Source organism: Cavia porcellus, unplaced genomic scaffold (genome assembly GCF_034190915.1).
Source record: "Cavia porcellus strain 051 isolate PalLab524CR breed Dunkin Hartley unplaced genomic scaffold, mCavPor4.1 scaffold_25, whole genome shotgun sequence".
Lineage (NCBI taxonomy): Eukaryota > Metazoa > Chordata > Mammalia > Rodentia > Caviidae > Cavia > Cavia porcellus.
Window position 1 is genome coordinate 5,840,199 of NW_026947508.1, and position 16,798 is coordinate 5,856,996.

Sequence of the window (16,798 nt, forward strand, 5' to 3'; positions counted from 1 at the left end):
TGAGACCTCAGCCTGTCACCCTGGTCCTTCCTTGGATTCATCTACTGCTTCTTTGTGGTCCATAAATAAATTTCATTTTCCTACGTCCCTGGACTATTGGGGTTTCTTTTTATTTTTATTTTTTTATTTATTTTTGTCTTTTTTATCGGTACCAGGGATCGAACTCATGACTACCTGCTTGCAAGGCAGGAGCTTATGCTGCTGAGCTAAATCCCCAGCCCCTCTTTTTATTTTTTGAAGACTGGGTCTCATTATGGAGATCCTCCTGCCTCAGCCTCCTGTGCCCCTTGGATAATTCTTTTAAACACCCGTGGCATGAGCCTCTCAAGATCTATCCCTCTGATGGAAAACTCAATCTTCCTTTGTTCTCCTTTTCTCTAAAATCCTGAGGCTCTTCTCTCTGTGTCTGTTGGCGGTGCCCCTTTCCCCAGCTTCCCCACGCCTGGGCTCCAGGAGGAGCTGATCTGTGGGAATTCACGGAATTCTTTTCCTGGAAAGCAGATAAGGCAAAGCCAGCAGTGGTCTAATTTTACTCACAAATTCCTTACGTATCTAGTAGCCGAGTTCCTATCTAGCATTGGGTAAATAAAGTGTAACTCTTTTAATGCTGGAATGGAACTTTTAAGATTATGTTTTAGGACTGGCATGGTGGCACACGTGTAATCCCCGCACTGGGGAAACTGAGGCAGGTCAAAGACTGCGGTAAATTTGAGACCACCTTGGGCTACATAGTGAGTTCAAGGCCAGCTTGCACACATAGTGGGACTGCTTCAAAAAAAGAAAAAGGTTATGGCTTAGTAAACCACCCGATACAATATATTCTGTCTGTGGCAACACTGTGTTTAAAATTTGTTACTGTTAATCTGGCCACTCAATTCAGTTTTGTATGAATTGGGTTTTTTTGTTTTTTGTTTTTTTGGACTGGAAATATAACTCAGGGCCTCACATTTGCCTGGCAGGCACTGTTCCGCTGAGCCACATCCCTGGGCCCGCTTTTGTTTTTCTGTGGCAGGATCTCGATTGCTATGTAGTTTAGGCTGGCCTCGAACTCACTATTAGATAGCCCAGCGTGGCGCTGAACTCACAGCGATCCTCCTGCTTTAGCCTCCCAACTGCTGGGATTATAGGCGTGCCTGAGCCTGCGGAAAGCCGTTTTTTTGTTTTGTTTTGTTTTGTTTTTTTTTTTGGTGGTACCGGGGATCAAACTCACGACATCGCACTTGCCAGGCAGATGCTTATGCTGCTGAGCTAAATCCCCAAAAGCCGCTCTTTTAAAAAAAGCCCAAACAAAAGCAAATTTAACGGCAGTCCTTCTGTTAGTTTCCTTGCATCAGGTCCCCGGGGGAGGGTGGAATGAAGGATGACGCTTCCAGCAGAAAGGACACGTCCTCTTTTTGCTCTTTCCAGGTGGCAGCGTCCAGGCGGCCGTAGGTGGCCGGGCTTCACGCCACTACACAGCGGACGCGCCCCCTCCAGGCCGTGCGGGCATACTGCGGCCGGCGCCGTGGCTTCCCCGTCAGCCTTACCTGGGCCAGCGACCCGCCACCGCCCCCAGCGCGGTCGCCACGGCAACGCCCCGCCCACCCGCTCCCTGGCAGTCCGCAGCAATTTTCGCCCCTCCCCCGCCAAGTACTGCCGCGGGGAAAGGGGTGGGAAGAGGGCGGGGAGATACGCAAGCAAGAGGAAATCGGCGGTGCGATGCCCTCAGCCTATTGGCTGCCACATCCTAGAGCCCGAAGCCCCGCCCCCTGGCAGGGGTCACGTGATCCCTTTCAAAGATGGCCGCCCTGTTGTTTTGATGAATAATACTTGGTGGGGCGAGGGGTAAGAGTAGGGGTGGAGGGGTAGGAGGATTTACGCTTCCAACGAGAGCATCGCGAGTCCCACCCTCCCCCTTCCCCGGCCCGGGTTCCAGCGTGGAGGAGGGGCGTGTCCGGCCTGCTTTTAGAGGGGAGGGGCTTCTCTACACAGTGCAGGGCCCCGTCAGGGCGGCTGTGGGGGCTTCTTGCTTGGGAGCATCCACTCTGCGGTGGAGTCGTTCCCGCCGGAGGCCGAGGGTGGGGAGAGGAGAGCAGGATCCTCTGGAGAAGACGCAGCTGCCGCGCCGCCACCCGCAGGCTGTGGGCACGCGAGGAGCTGGCGACCGCGCTGCCCCTCTGGGTAACCCGGGCGGCGAGTGGCGCCTTCAGCTCACCCTGTCGCAGCGGCGGCCAGAGGCGGCTGCAGGGCTCGGGCAGCTGAGGGAGTCGCAGAGGCGGCGGAGGCCACCCAGTCCAGGCAGCTCAGTGCCTCGTGTTCTTAGCTTTTAACCTCTGACTATGCAATTCTGAAACCTCCCCCATTCGGGGGACCAGCCTGCCTGCTAGACACCTTCCCCTCCTCGCCTTGCTCCCGCCGCGGTCTCGAGAACAGAAGGACCTCTCCTAACGCCTGTCACCATTAAGAGGAAAGCGATGGAGGAGCTGAGCGCCGATGAGGTGAGCAGGCTGGGGCGGGGGACGACGCCTCGAGGGACTTAGTTGGCAACTCTTTGGCGCTTTGGCTGGGCATGGTGTTGCGCCAGGGGTACCGGGCGTTTGGGTTTTTGTAGAAAGAATGGAGGTGACATTCGCCGAGAATAAAATGAATCCGGGAGGTCTCTGGTTGTATTCTGCTTTCTTCACTTGCCTTCTTTCTTCCTTCGGAACTCCGCTTGCTTCTTTTCGTCCTTTTAAGGTCTGAAGAAGGGAAGATCTTGAGTTGTGCCTTTTTCTTAAGGGTATTCGAGAAGGAAGGACCAGGTTCAAATAATGGTGAATCGCGTTTCTTTAGGAATTTAAAGAATAATTTTGGATGGGTTCAGAATGTTTGGAGTAGGTTTCTGAAGAAAGCATTTGACACCCCAAATACGTGAGGGTATTTCATCGTATAAGGTGCTTAAACGTGCCTTTGTGTTGGGAGGTGGCTTCCAGATACGTTCCTTGGTGTTTAATAAAATGTGTATATTTTCAGTTTAGAGGATTCCAGTTAAAATTCTGGTAATTTAACCGACCATTAATGACTCCTGGCATTCTCTTTCGGCGTGCCTTTTCTTAGTTCTTTTCCCTTTCTAAGTTGGGTTTTTGCTGTGGCAGAGCCTGAAATGGGTGAGCAAATGGAAGAGAATGACTTTGTAAATTCTCCCTTTCTCATTTCTGAGGGGGACTCATCCAGACCCGCTTCTTGATGTGGTAAAGCTTTGCTTAATAAGATTGCTGTAGAACAGTGGCAATTAGGGTCCAAGGAATTTCCTGTGGTCTAGAGTTTTCCCTGCTCTTTTACAAACTGGCAGCTTCCTTTTCAGGACCCCTGCTGGCTGAGGCCTCTTCAGCCTACCTCATTTCTTCCTCTGGTTCATGTAAATTTCCCTGCAGTGTTATGAAAATAGTCATCCATCAGGTTGGTTGGATTCTTAAGACTCCTGTGCTCTGCTTGTAGCTACATTGTAGTCGGTATTTTTACTTAGTCGCTAGAATTCTCCTGGGATAGAGCCTGGAAGACATGAGTTAAGGGTCAGGTAGGACAGGAGGCAGATAATTTTGTTGATTGTGATGCTTGATTGTTTAGATTGCTCATTCTGTTACTTTGTTTTCCTCAAATCAGAAAAATACTAAACAATTTCTTTCAGGAAATACCAAAGAGATCTCCTTAGACACATTTTGTTTTATGTAGTTTTAAAAAGTATTCCCTTTTTCTTTAATATTAATTTTAAAAAATTAGGGGCTGGGGATTTAGCTCATCTGCGTAAGTGCCTGCCTAGCAAGTGTGCGGTCGTGAGTTCTATCCCTGGTACTGATAAAAAAAAATTTTTTTTAAATTAATATTTTAATGAGTAATTTCTCTTAAGATAGAGTCTTATATTTTTCAGAACTCCTTTATCCCCAGAAATGACTTTTTTCTTGATCTCTAAATAGTCCCTATGTTTTTACTATATATGTTTGTTTTCACCAAGAGATTATTTTCAAATCAGTAGAGTGTACAGTATTGACCAGGTTAGAATCCTAATCTCAAACACATCTCTTCTCAGTTTTGGAGGAAGGCATAAGTTTTTTTTTTGTGTGTGACCATATGGAAATATGGAAATAAAAGAAACTTTCTTCAAGGTGAAAGGGGTTTTAAAATAAATGAAAAATTAAGTTCACCAGTGTAAGTACAATTAACATTAACAAATTAGCTGGCCTGAAAATGAAGGGACAGTTTAATAACTGGGCATTTTATTTTATTTTATTTTATTTTTTTGTCTTTTTTGTTTTTATCGGTACCAGGGATTGAACTCATGACTGCCTGCTTGCAAGGCAGGCGCTTATGCCGCTGAGCTAAATCCCCAGCCCCATAACTGGGCATTTTATTCTCAGCAGAGCCTAGAACAGAGTTTGGAAAAATCTCTTTAAAGTTCTTAAAAATTTTTTTTACTTAATTTTTAAAATTCTGGGATTAAGAGAATAGTTTTAAACAGAGGTACTTGTAAAGCTTTTGCCTTTGTGTACTTACTTTATTGGTGGGCAGTTATGTCACAAATATGATACGTGACATTGATTTGTTAATTTGCCACCATGCCTAGCAAGAAGATTTTACATATGAGCACCCTCTCATCGATCACTTTGTATTTTTGTGTTTTCTATTTTCTTATGCTTTGAATGTGAGTTCCTGTTTGTTAAAAAATATTACACTTCCATTATTATTGTTATTATGATTTTGCACAGTGACTCAATATGCAATTCAGGCTGGTCTTGAGCTCACTTTGTAACCCAGGCAGATCTTCAATTTGCAGTGATCCTCCTATCTCAGCCTTCTGAGTGCTGAGATTTATAGGCATGCACCATCAAACTTGGTTTACATTTATATTATTAAAAGTTAAATCAGGGACCAAGGATGTTTAAAAAAAGAAAAAGAATGTTTAATCAGCTGAACGTGCTTGTGCATGCCTATAATCCTAGCACTCAGGAGGCTGAGGCAGGAGGATTATCTCGAGTTTACGGCCAGTCTGGTCTACACAGTGAGACTCTGTCTCAAAAAACAACAAAAAAGAAAGTTCACTCATGTATTTGAGTATTAAAACTGGCAAGACAGTGGTTTCTTTCTCTAAATTAGAAATTAGGTACAGCAGAATTCCATATTTTAACAAAATGAAAAGGTTTGCAAGTATAGTCACTGCGGTTAAGTGGTGTAATCAGACCAATAACTTTAGAAGATTTACTTATTTTTTGGTCTTTTTTGAGATAGGGTCTTTCTCTATAGTTTACTTTATCCCTGGGCATACTACGCAGACCATGCTGGCCTCAAACTCATGGGAATCCTCCTGCCTCGGCCTCCCAAGTGCTAGGTTTACAGGAATTCACCACCATGCCTGGCAAGAAGATTTTACATATGGGGACCCTCTCATTGATCACGTTGGATTCTTGTGCTTTGAAACTGAGTTCTTTTACCAGTTGCTCTTCATTATTTACATAGTGTATCATGGTGAGTTCCTTGTTTCGGGCAACTCCATGACTAAGTTTATCCTCTACAGATACCTACATTCCAAGCTTCATGATTTACACTATGTTCACTCAGTAGCCTACAGGTATGTGCATTGTTTTCATGTCTCAGGATGATACAGTGCATAGGGCAGGTGTTTTAAGTTGTTTCTCAGCAGTGATGATGTACTGGGTGTGTTGTCGCATGCCTATCTTCCCACTGGGGAGGCTGAGGCAGGAGGATTATAGCAAGCTGAAGGCTAGCCTGGGCTACACAGTGAGTTCAATGCCAGCCTAAAATATGTAGTGAAATCTTGACTTAAAAAACCAAACCGAAATAACATCAGCAGTGGTGATGGCATTGCCTTGAGTGCTTGTCTTTTGCTATCAGACCTCCCTCCTCAGCTGGTTGGGCTCAGGGTGTGGTCAAGGTATTAGAAGAGTACAGTATTCCTTTCCAAAAGGACAAAGTGTGGCTTTGGGTCTTAGCTTCTTTTTTTTGCCTTTTTGAGGCGGGGCGGGGCGGGGGAGGGGGATCTTGCTTTACAGTTCAGGGTGGTCTTGAGCTCACTTTGTAGCCCAGGCTGGTTTCACTGCAGCGATCCTCCTGCCTCAGCCTCCCAAGTACTGGGATTACAGGAGTGCACCACCACACCTTGCTGGCTTTAGCATTTGTTACAGCCCTAGAAGCCTGCTCTGTGCCTAACTGGTGCACCTTTGTCTCATTGACTAACCAGTGCAGTCACCCAGCAAGGACACCTTTTTTCCTTTTTTGTAGTACCAGAGATTGAACCCAGGGCCTTTACAGTGAGCTGTGCCTTGGATCCCTTTATTTTTTTATTTTTTGGTGCTAAGGACCAAACCCAGGGTTCTAGCTTGCTACACAAGTGTTCTACCACTGAGCTAAATCCCCAGCCCCTGTTTTTTATTTTTTATCTTGGGGCAGCATCTTGCTTAGTGGCAAAGTTACCAAGGCTGGAACTTGTGATCCTCCTGCCTCAGCCTTCCAGAGGGTTGGGATGAGAGGCGTGGGCCACCAATCCAGTTTAGTAGGTACTATTTTGCATATGTTTCAGGCATGGAAACTAAGATTTAGGCTCACTAACTTACCCGTCTGGCTTAGAAATGACAGAATTGAAATTCATGCCCAGGGCTTCAGATTCTAAAGCCCCCTTTACTACATTTTACTGCTTACCATCTGGCCCTAAATTCAGTGTTCATGTTGACATCCCGCTGACAATGAGCTGCTCTGCCCCATACAGAAGTCTTCTGTTAGGTGTTGGTTTTTGTTTTTCGTTTTTGAGGGTCTCACAGTGGAATTCAGGCTGGCCTTGAACTTTCTTCTGTCATCTAGACTGGCCTTGAACTAGTGATCTTCCTGCCTCAGCCTCCTGAGTGCAGAGATTACAGGTGTGGCCACCATGCCCCTAAAAATGCAGTATAGTGCCAAGTGTGGTGGTGAAGGGGCACACCAAACACAGGAAGATAAGAAGGGCCTCTTGGTGGGCGTGACAGAGACTGAGAAGCAGACCTGGAGCTGAGCAGAAGCTGTCTAAAAAGTCCGGGCGCTGGTGCACAGCTGAGGTTCAGAGACTGGGGCACAGGCCTCTGACTTGGGACAGGAAACAGCGCCCATGTCTGCAGCCTATTGGGTAGAACCGAGCTTCCTCTGTACAGCTGTGCATGGCCCAAACAGGAGTTTGCAGGCCAGTGAAGCTGCCGGGTAGGGAAAGAGGGTTGCCAAGGTGGGGAGGTGGGCGTGTTGCTTCTAGGAGCAGCCCCTGGGGCCCCACCTACCTGAGACAGAGGCCACATCCTGCACTGCATCCCAGTTAGTCCAGTTCTGATGCTGCCATGGCAAAGGCGGGAGATGGCTTCTTAAGTTTTTCTCTTGGGAGGATGGATTTGGTTTGAATAAGGTTCTGGACTGGGAACAGATTCTGGAGAAAGCTGATGAGCTTTGTTTTGGATAACTTGAAAAGAGCCATTTGCAGACTCCCATCCTGACTCGGGTTCCCATTTTTTTTGTTCATTTTGAGTTTTTGAGGCGGGTTCTCACTAAGTGATCTGAGTTGGCCTCAACCTTGTGGTCTTCCTCCTGCCTCACCTCCAATAATGCTGGCGTTACAGGCGTGTGCCACCAGCCTAGGCAAAGTCAGTAACTTTTTGCTGAACAAATGAATGACTTCAAGCTGCTGGGCATGGTACCACATGGCTCCAAGCCCAGCATCTTAATAGGCTGAGGCAGGAGGATCTCGAGGATGTTGAGGCCATCCTGAACTACATAGCTAGACCCTGTCTCAAAAAACAAAAAAGTTCCTGACTTCTGTGCTTCTTTCAGTCTTGAGATCTCTGAACCCCATTTCCATACCCTGAAAGTCAGAGTGCCTCTCGTCCTGGACCTGTACTTCCCGTTGTTCAGGTGGATGGGACCCGGTTGTGATTTCCTGTGTGTGTGCAGACCTGGTTGTATCTGTTCTGTTGTCACCTCTTCAGTGAGTGTTATCGCTGTTAAATTAGTTGCCGTTTTAAGCACTTTGATTTAGCAGTGGAAGCAAATGTTACTTTGTATGTGGAGAGGAATGGAGATAGAAAAGTTTCATCAGTTTGCTATTAATAGAGAAAATATTGGTTGCAGAGTGGCCACATGCTGTGTGTTATTTATTGCAAGGCAGTAAACAAGTGTATCTTGGAATTGCATTTTTATTTCATTCTTTTCTATTCTTTTTTTTTTTTTTTTTTTTTTTTTTTTGTCTTTTTGAGACAGGGTCTCACTGTGCAGTTCAGGCTGGTCTTGGGCTCACTTTGTAGCCCAGGCTGGTCTCGAACTCGCAAAGATCCTCCTGCTTCAGCCTCCTGAGTGCTGGGATTACAGGCGCGAGCCACCACGTCTGGCTATTCTATTCATTTTTGAGGCAAGGTCTTGCTATGTGGCCTTGAACTTGTAGCGATTCTCCTGCCTCAGCCTCCCAAATGCTGGGATTACAGGTGTGTGCCACCATGCCTGGCTTTGCAGGGAGCTTTAACCAGGGAGAAATTTATGGTTCTCTGAAGCTGTGTCATGGTTGTGTAACCGAGTGCATGGTTTGCATTCACATCAGCCAGTGCAGCTGAAGGTCCAGGACCTCACATTGCTCAGAATGAAATGGCAAAGCCAGGAGGCCGCTTGGGACTGATGACTGCCCCGTCCCGCCTTGTTGTTATTGCATTTTGTTGTGGCATAGTGGGCAGTATTTATTTACTTTTCTCAGTGATAAAAAAATTTCACCGCAGCTAATAACCTGTGACCTCTTTTATTTGATGAACTTTGTTGTTCTAGACCCAGGCATGACCTAGTGACCCAAAAGGACTAAAGTCTCTGCCCTTGTCAAACTTCCACTGTGATTCTTTTTTTTTTTTTAGTTTTTAAAATTTTTATCAGTATCACGGATCGAACTCACGACTGCCTGCTTGCAAGGCAGGTGCTTATGCCGCTGAGCTAAATCCCCAGCCCCTCCACTGTGATTCTGGCCTCAGTGGAGAGAACCGATATGGGGAAAAGTGTGGCCAGAGCTGGGTGGGAAGCCGTTGTAGGAGCGTCCTTGGGATTATGGGGGCCGTCCCCAGGGAGAGTAGTGGCAAAGTGACAGAGTCAGAAGCATGCCAGTCAGGTGGGGCATGGGCAGGGCCCAGTAGCTGGGTGTGGTTGCATATGCCTGTCACCTCTGCGCTCTGGAGGCTAAGGCAGGAGCATCGCAAGGTTGAGTCCAGCCTGGATAATTTAGTGAGGACTTGTCTCAAAGTAAAAAATAAAAAGATGCTGGAGATGGTGCTCAGTGGGAAGGTCTTGGGTTCAATCCCGGCACTGAAAGAAAAAATTAAAAAAAAAAAAAGAGTGGGCGATGCATTGGCTTTGGGGCGTGAGAGGCCAGTGAGGGCCGCTACAGCGTCTTGGCCACATCTGGGGCTGTCAGAGCCGCTGAGCCACCATGGAAGCCAGACAGATGCTTAGCTGTCTCTAAGGAGCCTGGGCCTTGGGCTGGGGATGGAGCTGAGCAACACAGTGCCTGCCTGGCAAGGGTGAGGTCCTGAGTTCGATTCCTGGTTCCTAAATAAATAAATAAATGAATAGAGAGCCTGGGGTGGTAGTGCCTCTATCCTCTGGTCCCCATGTGGCGTTTAGGTGGGCAGGAGAAGGGGTCATTCTTGCCTTTAATGCTGCAGCTAGGAAATTGCACACCTTCACCTCCTGCTGGCCAGAACCCTGGCCATCTGGCTGTGGCCACTTGTCTGCAAGGCTGGGAAAGAGTTCCTGCTGGGGAGCCTGCGTTCACTCTTTGTTCTTCTTTAAAATTTATTTTAATTAATTTATTTTTTGAGGGGACAGGGTCTCATCACTCTATAGCTCAGGCTGGCCTCGAATTCACAACAAACCTTCTGCCTCAACCTCCTGAGGGCTAGGAGTACAAGTGAGGCCCCCCAGGGTGCTCTACTTTTGTGTCTGCTGTGTTTCACCGAGCGTTAGGTCTCACGGCACATCCAGTCACCTGGAAGCGCCTCCAGTTTACCCTTCTTTCTGTTGGATAGTACTCTGTGGTGTGTAGACCATGTTTCCTTTCTCTGTTCATCTGTTGATGGGTATGTAGGCTGCTTCCACTGTGGGGCAGGGACGTAGCTCAGCGGCACAAGCCCTTACCTGAGTTGAATTCCTAGTACCAAAAAAAGAGAGAGGTAACTCTTGTGAATTGTGCTGCTCTAGCCAGGCATGGTGGTGCATACCTGTAATCCCAGCACTTGGACAGGGGAGACAGGAGCATTGCCTTGAGTTCAGAGTCAGCCTGGGCTACAAAGCAGGACCCTGTTTGAGAGAAAAACAAAAACAGAAACCCAAAATATGCCGGGCTTCAGCACTCAGGAGACTGAGGCAGGAGTTACTTCTTGAGTTTGAGGCCGCCTGGGCTACATGATGAGTTCTAGGCCAGTTTGGACCACCTAGTGAGACTATTCTCAAGAGAAAAAAAAAAAAAAAGGAAAGGAAGGAAGGAAGGAAGCAAGCAAGCAAGCTGGGTGTGGCGGTTCACTCCTGTGATCTTAACATTAGATCAAATTGGGAGTTTGAGGATAGCCTGAGGCATACTTAGTAAGTTCAAGGCCAACCTGAACAGTCTCCAAAACAAACAAACAATAACAACAAAACCCTTCTCCCCAAAAAAGTCAGTCTCTCTTTTTTTTTGGTACTGGGGATCTGAACTCATGATCTTGTACTTGTCAGGCAGGCATTTACACCACTGAGCTAAATCCCCGGTCCGAGTCAATCTTTACTAAGTGTGTTTTTGGACCCTTTGATGAAGATCGAATATAGTAATTGCATATATCTGAGGCTATTTCTCCTTCCTGTATTTTAGGAACCTTAAAATTAAGCATAGCTGGGCATGGTAGTGTGTGCCCGTAGTTGCTGTACTTAAGAGGCTGAGACAGGAGAGTTGCTGTAAGTCAGCCTGACTACATAGTAAGACCCTGTCTCAATCAATCAATCAATCAGTAGATAAGCAAGAACCAGTTCTCCGCTGCGCCTCCCCGCCGGGTGCTGGGGAATGGGGTGGAGCAGGGTGGGCCAGAGGAACAAATGGTTCCTGTGGGACAGTGAGGCCACCTGTGACCCCCTCACTGGTCTGTGGCCTCCGGAAGTTCTGGTTGGGCCACTCTGTGTGCTTCTTGCCTGGCCAGGTTGCTGTTCTGGTTCCCGTGTCCTAGCCACGCCCTCATCCCTGGCCTTTGATGGCCTCTGCCTGAGCCTCTGGCCAGTTTTCCAGGGCCTCATTTCCCTGGTGCATGTGAAGCAGGCTTCTTCCCAAGAATGAGGTTTCTCCAGTGCGCTTCCCACAGGACCCAGAAGGAGGTAGCATTTGTGACTCCAGCAGCCCCACATTCCCAGGTGCTGAATGAACACAGACCAGGGACCTGGCCCTCTCCCCTGGGTGGTCTGTGGGCCCTGTCACCCCCGCACACATGTGGTCCAGGTCTGCAAGACTGCTTCCTTCACCCAGCACGAAGCCAGCGAGTACCAGTGTCTGCTGAGAGTTCCAAGCTGATGTCTAGGACATCACAGGCTGTACCAGGTGGCCCACTGCGGCCTGATGAGGGTGTCTAACCTGCCACTGTACTCTCTGTGCCCAGTTGACTGACGCCTAGGCTGATATCGGCCCTTTTCTGTGAAGGTTGGTAACTTCCAGTTTCTAAATATATTACCTGGGACCTTGAGTTGGCTGCTGCCACTCAGAGGTTCAAAATAATAATGGATTCAGGAAGGTGGAAGCTTTCTTCCCTGTTAGGTAAGAAAACTAGGTGGGTGGGTGGTTGAGAGCTGGTTTAATAGCTTCATGATTAACGTGGGGCCAGGCCATTTGTGGGTTGAGTACTGGCATCCTTTGTAGGGGAGGCGTCTATTGACTGGTTGATTGATTGAGACAGGATGTCACTGTGTAGTCATACTAGCCTCAAATAAGCAGGAGTGATCCTCCTGCCTCAGCCTCTAAGTGCTGGGATTACAGGTGTGTACCACCACGCCCAGTTTGATCTGTTTAATTTCATCACATATATGGGGCCGCTGACTCTGCTTGGTGCTGAGGGCTATACCTGTGGTAATAGTGGCTCCATGGGAATTAACCCTGCTCTTCACCTTCCACTGGGGAGCTAGGAACATGAGGCTCAAGTTCTTGTACCAAGTCACCTTTCTGGCAAAGGGAGTGTCTGGGGGGCAGGTGATTATGGTGGGGAATCAGGAGTGGAGGGTGGGGGTGGAGTCAATCCTTAGAAATGTTCAGGACTTTGGCTTGTAAGAGCCTTTGTGAAGATAAATATTTTATTCACCTTTTCCTCTGGTTGCACTCTGTTCATTCTTTTGAAACTGATTACGAACAGGACCTGCTGTGGAAACACTGAAGCTAGTGACAGCCTGGGAGCTTGCTGGGTGCTTGTTGGTCTGAAAGCCTTTGAGATGCGATTCTGAGGCACAGTCGGCTGTGTAACCTCAGTCTCCTGCAGCTTTAGTGTCTTCAGCCAGCCAAGGGGCTGGAGGGGAACAGGAAAGGTGTTCCATTAACGTTACTTTTAAAAGCTGGGTGCACTCACCCATTCCCGTAATTGCAGCACCAAAGGAGGCTGAGGCAGGAAGACCACTAGTTTTAGTCTTGTCTGGGCGATTTAGCAAGATCCTATCTAAAACTAAAAAGGGGTGCGGAAACGCAGCTCGGTGGTCCCCTGGGTGTGATCCCCCAGTACAGCCAAAAAATGTACTTTTGCTGTCCTAATACCAACCACACACTGCCCTGAATCACCTAGTCGCTTGGCGTCTCCCCTGGGGGAAGTAGGCTCCGGGCTACTCTTGTTCACTGCTTTGTAGCCAGCTCTTAGTACAGGGCCTACCTCAGTGGCCCAGGACAAAACTATGTTGAATGCAGTGAATGAATGGGAAAGACAGAGTGTCTTCCTAGGCTCCCAAGTCCTGTCTTGCAGTGACAGCCTTGTGGCTGTTATGGCTACATTGTTGCGTTGGCCAAATGTCCAAAGAAACATTATCAGAATTGTAATTCACAGAGTGACCTCAGTGGGCTTTATTTGGACCAGCCATGTGGATGACCCTGTGCAAAGTACTTGGGCTTTAAGTGGAAACTGGGTGTGAGCGCTGCCCCCTGGTTTTGTTCTTGGGCAAACTGCAGACATCCTGGGTGCAGCCAGTGAGTGCGGTGTTGGGGCGGCAGGCAGCCTGGGTTGCCGAGCCACAGCCCCTTCCCCTGTGTGCAGTGGGAGCACTCCACCCTGCTTTGTGCGGAAACAGGGACTCATCTCCCCGATCCATTGTGCTTCTCAGATCTGTCCTCCCCCAAGAGCCTTCGTTTGTACTGTTAGTACTGAGCCTCGCTCCTTCATGTTTGAAAGCCGGAAGTGGTGGGCGGCTTTCGGGGACTGAAGGAGAGGAGAGAGCAGGAAACCGGGAAGCTAGAGAACTCGTGGGGCGCCAAGGGCCCATGTCAGGGCTAGAGACACATTGACAGTCGCCTTACATAACTCCGCTGCTTGTCTGTCCCTTGGCTGGGATGAGCTGGATTTCATCCCGGTGACCCTCAGCACTCTTTAGTTATCTTGTCTCCTTTTTAAGGGTCGGGAAGTAGCTGGTTGTAGTAGTATTGCCATGAGGCCTGCCCCTGCCTTGACTCCATTAGCCTACTTTTTGTTTCTGTTTTTGAGATGGGGTCTTGCCACGTAGCCCAGTCTGGCCTTGAACTCACAGTGATCCTCCTGCCTCAGCCTCCCGAGTGCTGGGATCACAGATGTGCACTACATTCTTGACTTTTGTTAGCTTTCTAAGCAGGCAGTACGCAGTGTGTGCAGGGTACATCATTTCTTTGTTTCCTGTCAGTGTCTGAATGGATTCTGGGTGTCGGTGAGAGTGATTGAATTAGTTAGATTTTCTAAGCGAGGCACCTTTTTTGGTGTTTATTCCAAGCACATCCAGACAGGTCATTGGGAGCTGCCGTCATGTCCCCAGCACTCTGAGTCAGGCCAGCCAGGGTCCTTTGTCAGACTTGTGTCTGTGCTTATTGTTGGGCCTGGCTTCATGGCCTGCGACCTGATTCCAATGTGCTGCGTGCCTGGTTTGACTGTGTGCCCTGGCTGCCATGGGATGCTTAGTGAGCATCACCCGGGGCCTCGTCGTCTCCCTGGCAGCCACCCCACCCTGTTCCAGCTGGCCCTCACTTCCTCACACGGCTCGGGGTGAAGTTGGGCGATGCATTCAGAACCTGGCACTAGGGTTTGACTGGGGCCCTGTGGGAGCTCACAAAAGGAAGAGGTTCATGTTTTTATGGAGAAAATCTCATTAGTATGGTCTGTGTGCCGTGTGGTTAGTAGACATTCTTGATTTTAACACCTTCCTATTTAAGCATGCTATTGAACCTTCAGGTAACTCACTTTGTTCATCAGATCTCCTCTGGAGGGTGTACCAGGAATTCACTTCTGCATCGTCTTTTCATGTTGTGCATCTAATGTCTTCAATCTTTTTTTTTTTTTTAAAGACAAGGTCTTGACTGGGCATGGTGGCACATGCTTGTTAATTCTAGCTCTTGGGAGGCTGAGGCAGAAGGATTGCTGTGAGTTTGAGGTCATCTGGGCTACATGATGGGTTCAAGGCTAGCATGAATTACATAGTGGGACTCTGTGTCAAGAAGAGAGAGATAGAAGGGTGAGTTGCTAAGCTGCCCAGACTAGGCTCAAACTTGGAATCCTTCTGCTTCAGCCTCCTAGTGTGCTGGGATTCTGGCTGTACCCTTCCATAGTCTGCTCCTCTCTGAACCTCATAGAACTTCTTTAGTATGTTATCATGTACAGTATTATTTGTCTTTTTTTTTCTCCTTTTTTATTGGTGCCGGGGATCGAACTCATGACCGCCTGCTTGCAAGGCAGGCGCTTATGCCGCTGAGCTAAATCCCCAGCCTCGATGTACAGTATTATTTGGTCATGTTTCTTCAATGTAGAGTTTTGTTTTCATGAAAAATAAATTGTGTTTAAGACTGTGACATACATTGCTGTAGAATCTAGAAGTGTTATCCAGAGTTTAATTTCCTACAGCCAGTATTTGTTGGTGAATACACACCTGGGCCGGCTAGTCAGGTATTTCCAGGACCTCATGTGGGCTAGGTTCTACCACTGAGCTACATCCCCAGTGCTTTTTAAATTTAATTTATTATTTATTTATTTATTTATTTATTTTTGTACTGGGGATTGAACTCACGAACTCAAGCTTGCCAAGCAGGCACTTGCACCAGTGAGCTAAGTCCCGCAGTCCCATTTTCTTAAAATTTTAAGACAGGGTTTCACTAAATTGCCCAGGCTGACCTTGCATTTGTGATCCTCCTGCTTCAGCCTCCCAAGTAGCTGGGTCTACAGCTTGTGCCACTGTGCCTAATAAAATCCTTTTGAATGTTTTAGGGCTTTTCCACTGGGGCTCATAAGGTACCAGCGTGAGTTTTAGGAATGATGTTACCAGCAGCCAAGGCGTGGCCCCATCCTATGTCAGCCTTTCTAAGTGAGGTTAACAAGACAAACAAGGCCCCTGATCCAGTTCTGTCCTTGGGATGCTTTTGGTGAAGCCGTCAAGTTGCAGCTGCAATAATTACTTTTTTTGGTATGAGGGATTGAACTCAGGACCTTGTGCTTGCTAGGCAGGTGCTGTGCCAGTGAGCTTTATCCCTGGCCCCCAAGAATTATATTTCATTTCATTTTGTTTATTTACTTATTTATGGTTTTTTTGAGACAGGGTTTCACTATGCAATTCAGGCTGGCCTTGAACTCACTTTGCAATCCGGGCTGGCCTCAAACTCGAAGTGATCCTCCTGCCTCAGCCTCCTGAGTACAGGGAATATGGGTGCGCTCTACAACCCGGCCGAGAATCACATTCTACTAACAGGACGCAGGTAAAGCGTCCTGCGCTCAGGACGCTTCTCTGCCACATGACGCCTGGCAGATTGAAGCTCTCACTTCATCCTTCTCTTTTCTCCTGGTGCCAGCTTCACAATCTGCTAATACTCAAGCTGCTTTTCAGTAGCTTTGTTTCATATCCGTGTTCTGGGGAAGCAGAATCCTGAGCCAAAGGAAAACAGTGTTGATGCCTTAGAGGAAGACGTGGGAGTGAAAGGAGAGTGACAGAGGGGAGATGGAAATTAATAGAAGGGTCCTTTGTGTTGTGCGTTGGGTGGACACTTCGTGTAGCAGACATTTATGCTGGGGTGGACAGTGCAAAAACAGCTCAGAGCCTGCCTTCCTGTACTGCACCGGGGGGAGACGACTGCAGACCAGACAGAGGTGCTGACTAGGTAGCGACGTCTGACCTGTGAGCTGAGTGACACTCAGCATCATCACCTTCTTATAAATGGGGAAATCAAGGCTCAGAGCGTGGCCTTGCCGGAAATGAAAGCAGCTGGTTGTGTGGAAGATGCCCTGAGGTAAGGCAGGTGCAGCAGAGTCTGCAGGTTTTGTTCTCCTTAAAGATCACTGAGCCAGGCACGGTGGTAGGTGCCTATGACACCATCTCCTCGAGGCTGAAGCAGGAGGATCACAGGTCTGAGACCAGCCTGAGCCATTAAGCGAACTGAAACTCCCTCAAAAAAATTCACTTAAGGGCCAGGGATTTAGCTCAGTGGCATAAGCGCCTGCCTGGCAAGTGTGGGCTATGAATTCAATCCCCGTTGCCCCACCACCACAAAATTCACTCAAATTGAAGAGAAGAGCTGAAATAGGACATTGCCACTGAAAGTTAGTTATTACTCATACTTAAGGTAGTAGTTAGC

At 47.9% G+C, this 16,798-nt stretch overlaps 1 protein-coding gene across 2 annotated transcripts in view; it reads left to right on the forward strand.

The window, feature by feature from the left end:
- The first annotated feature begins 1,770 nt into the window (after positions 1–1,770).
- The window catches only part of Ube4b (ubiquitination factor E4B), a 101,981-nt gene continuing 86,953 nt past the window's right edge, over positions 1,771–16,798 (forward strand). Inside the window, exon 1 of one of the 2 annotated variants that reach the window (XM_013153923.3) lies at positions 1,771–2,477. In XM_013153923.3, the coding sequence (XP_013009377.1) occupies positions 2,454–2,477 (24 nt within the window). In that variant the 5' untranslated portion in view covers positions 1,771–2,453. The remainder of the gene's footprint in view (positions 2,478–16,798) is intronic. The other variant, XM_005004372.4, reaches the window with a different exon arrangement.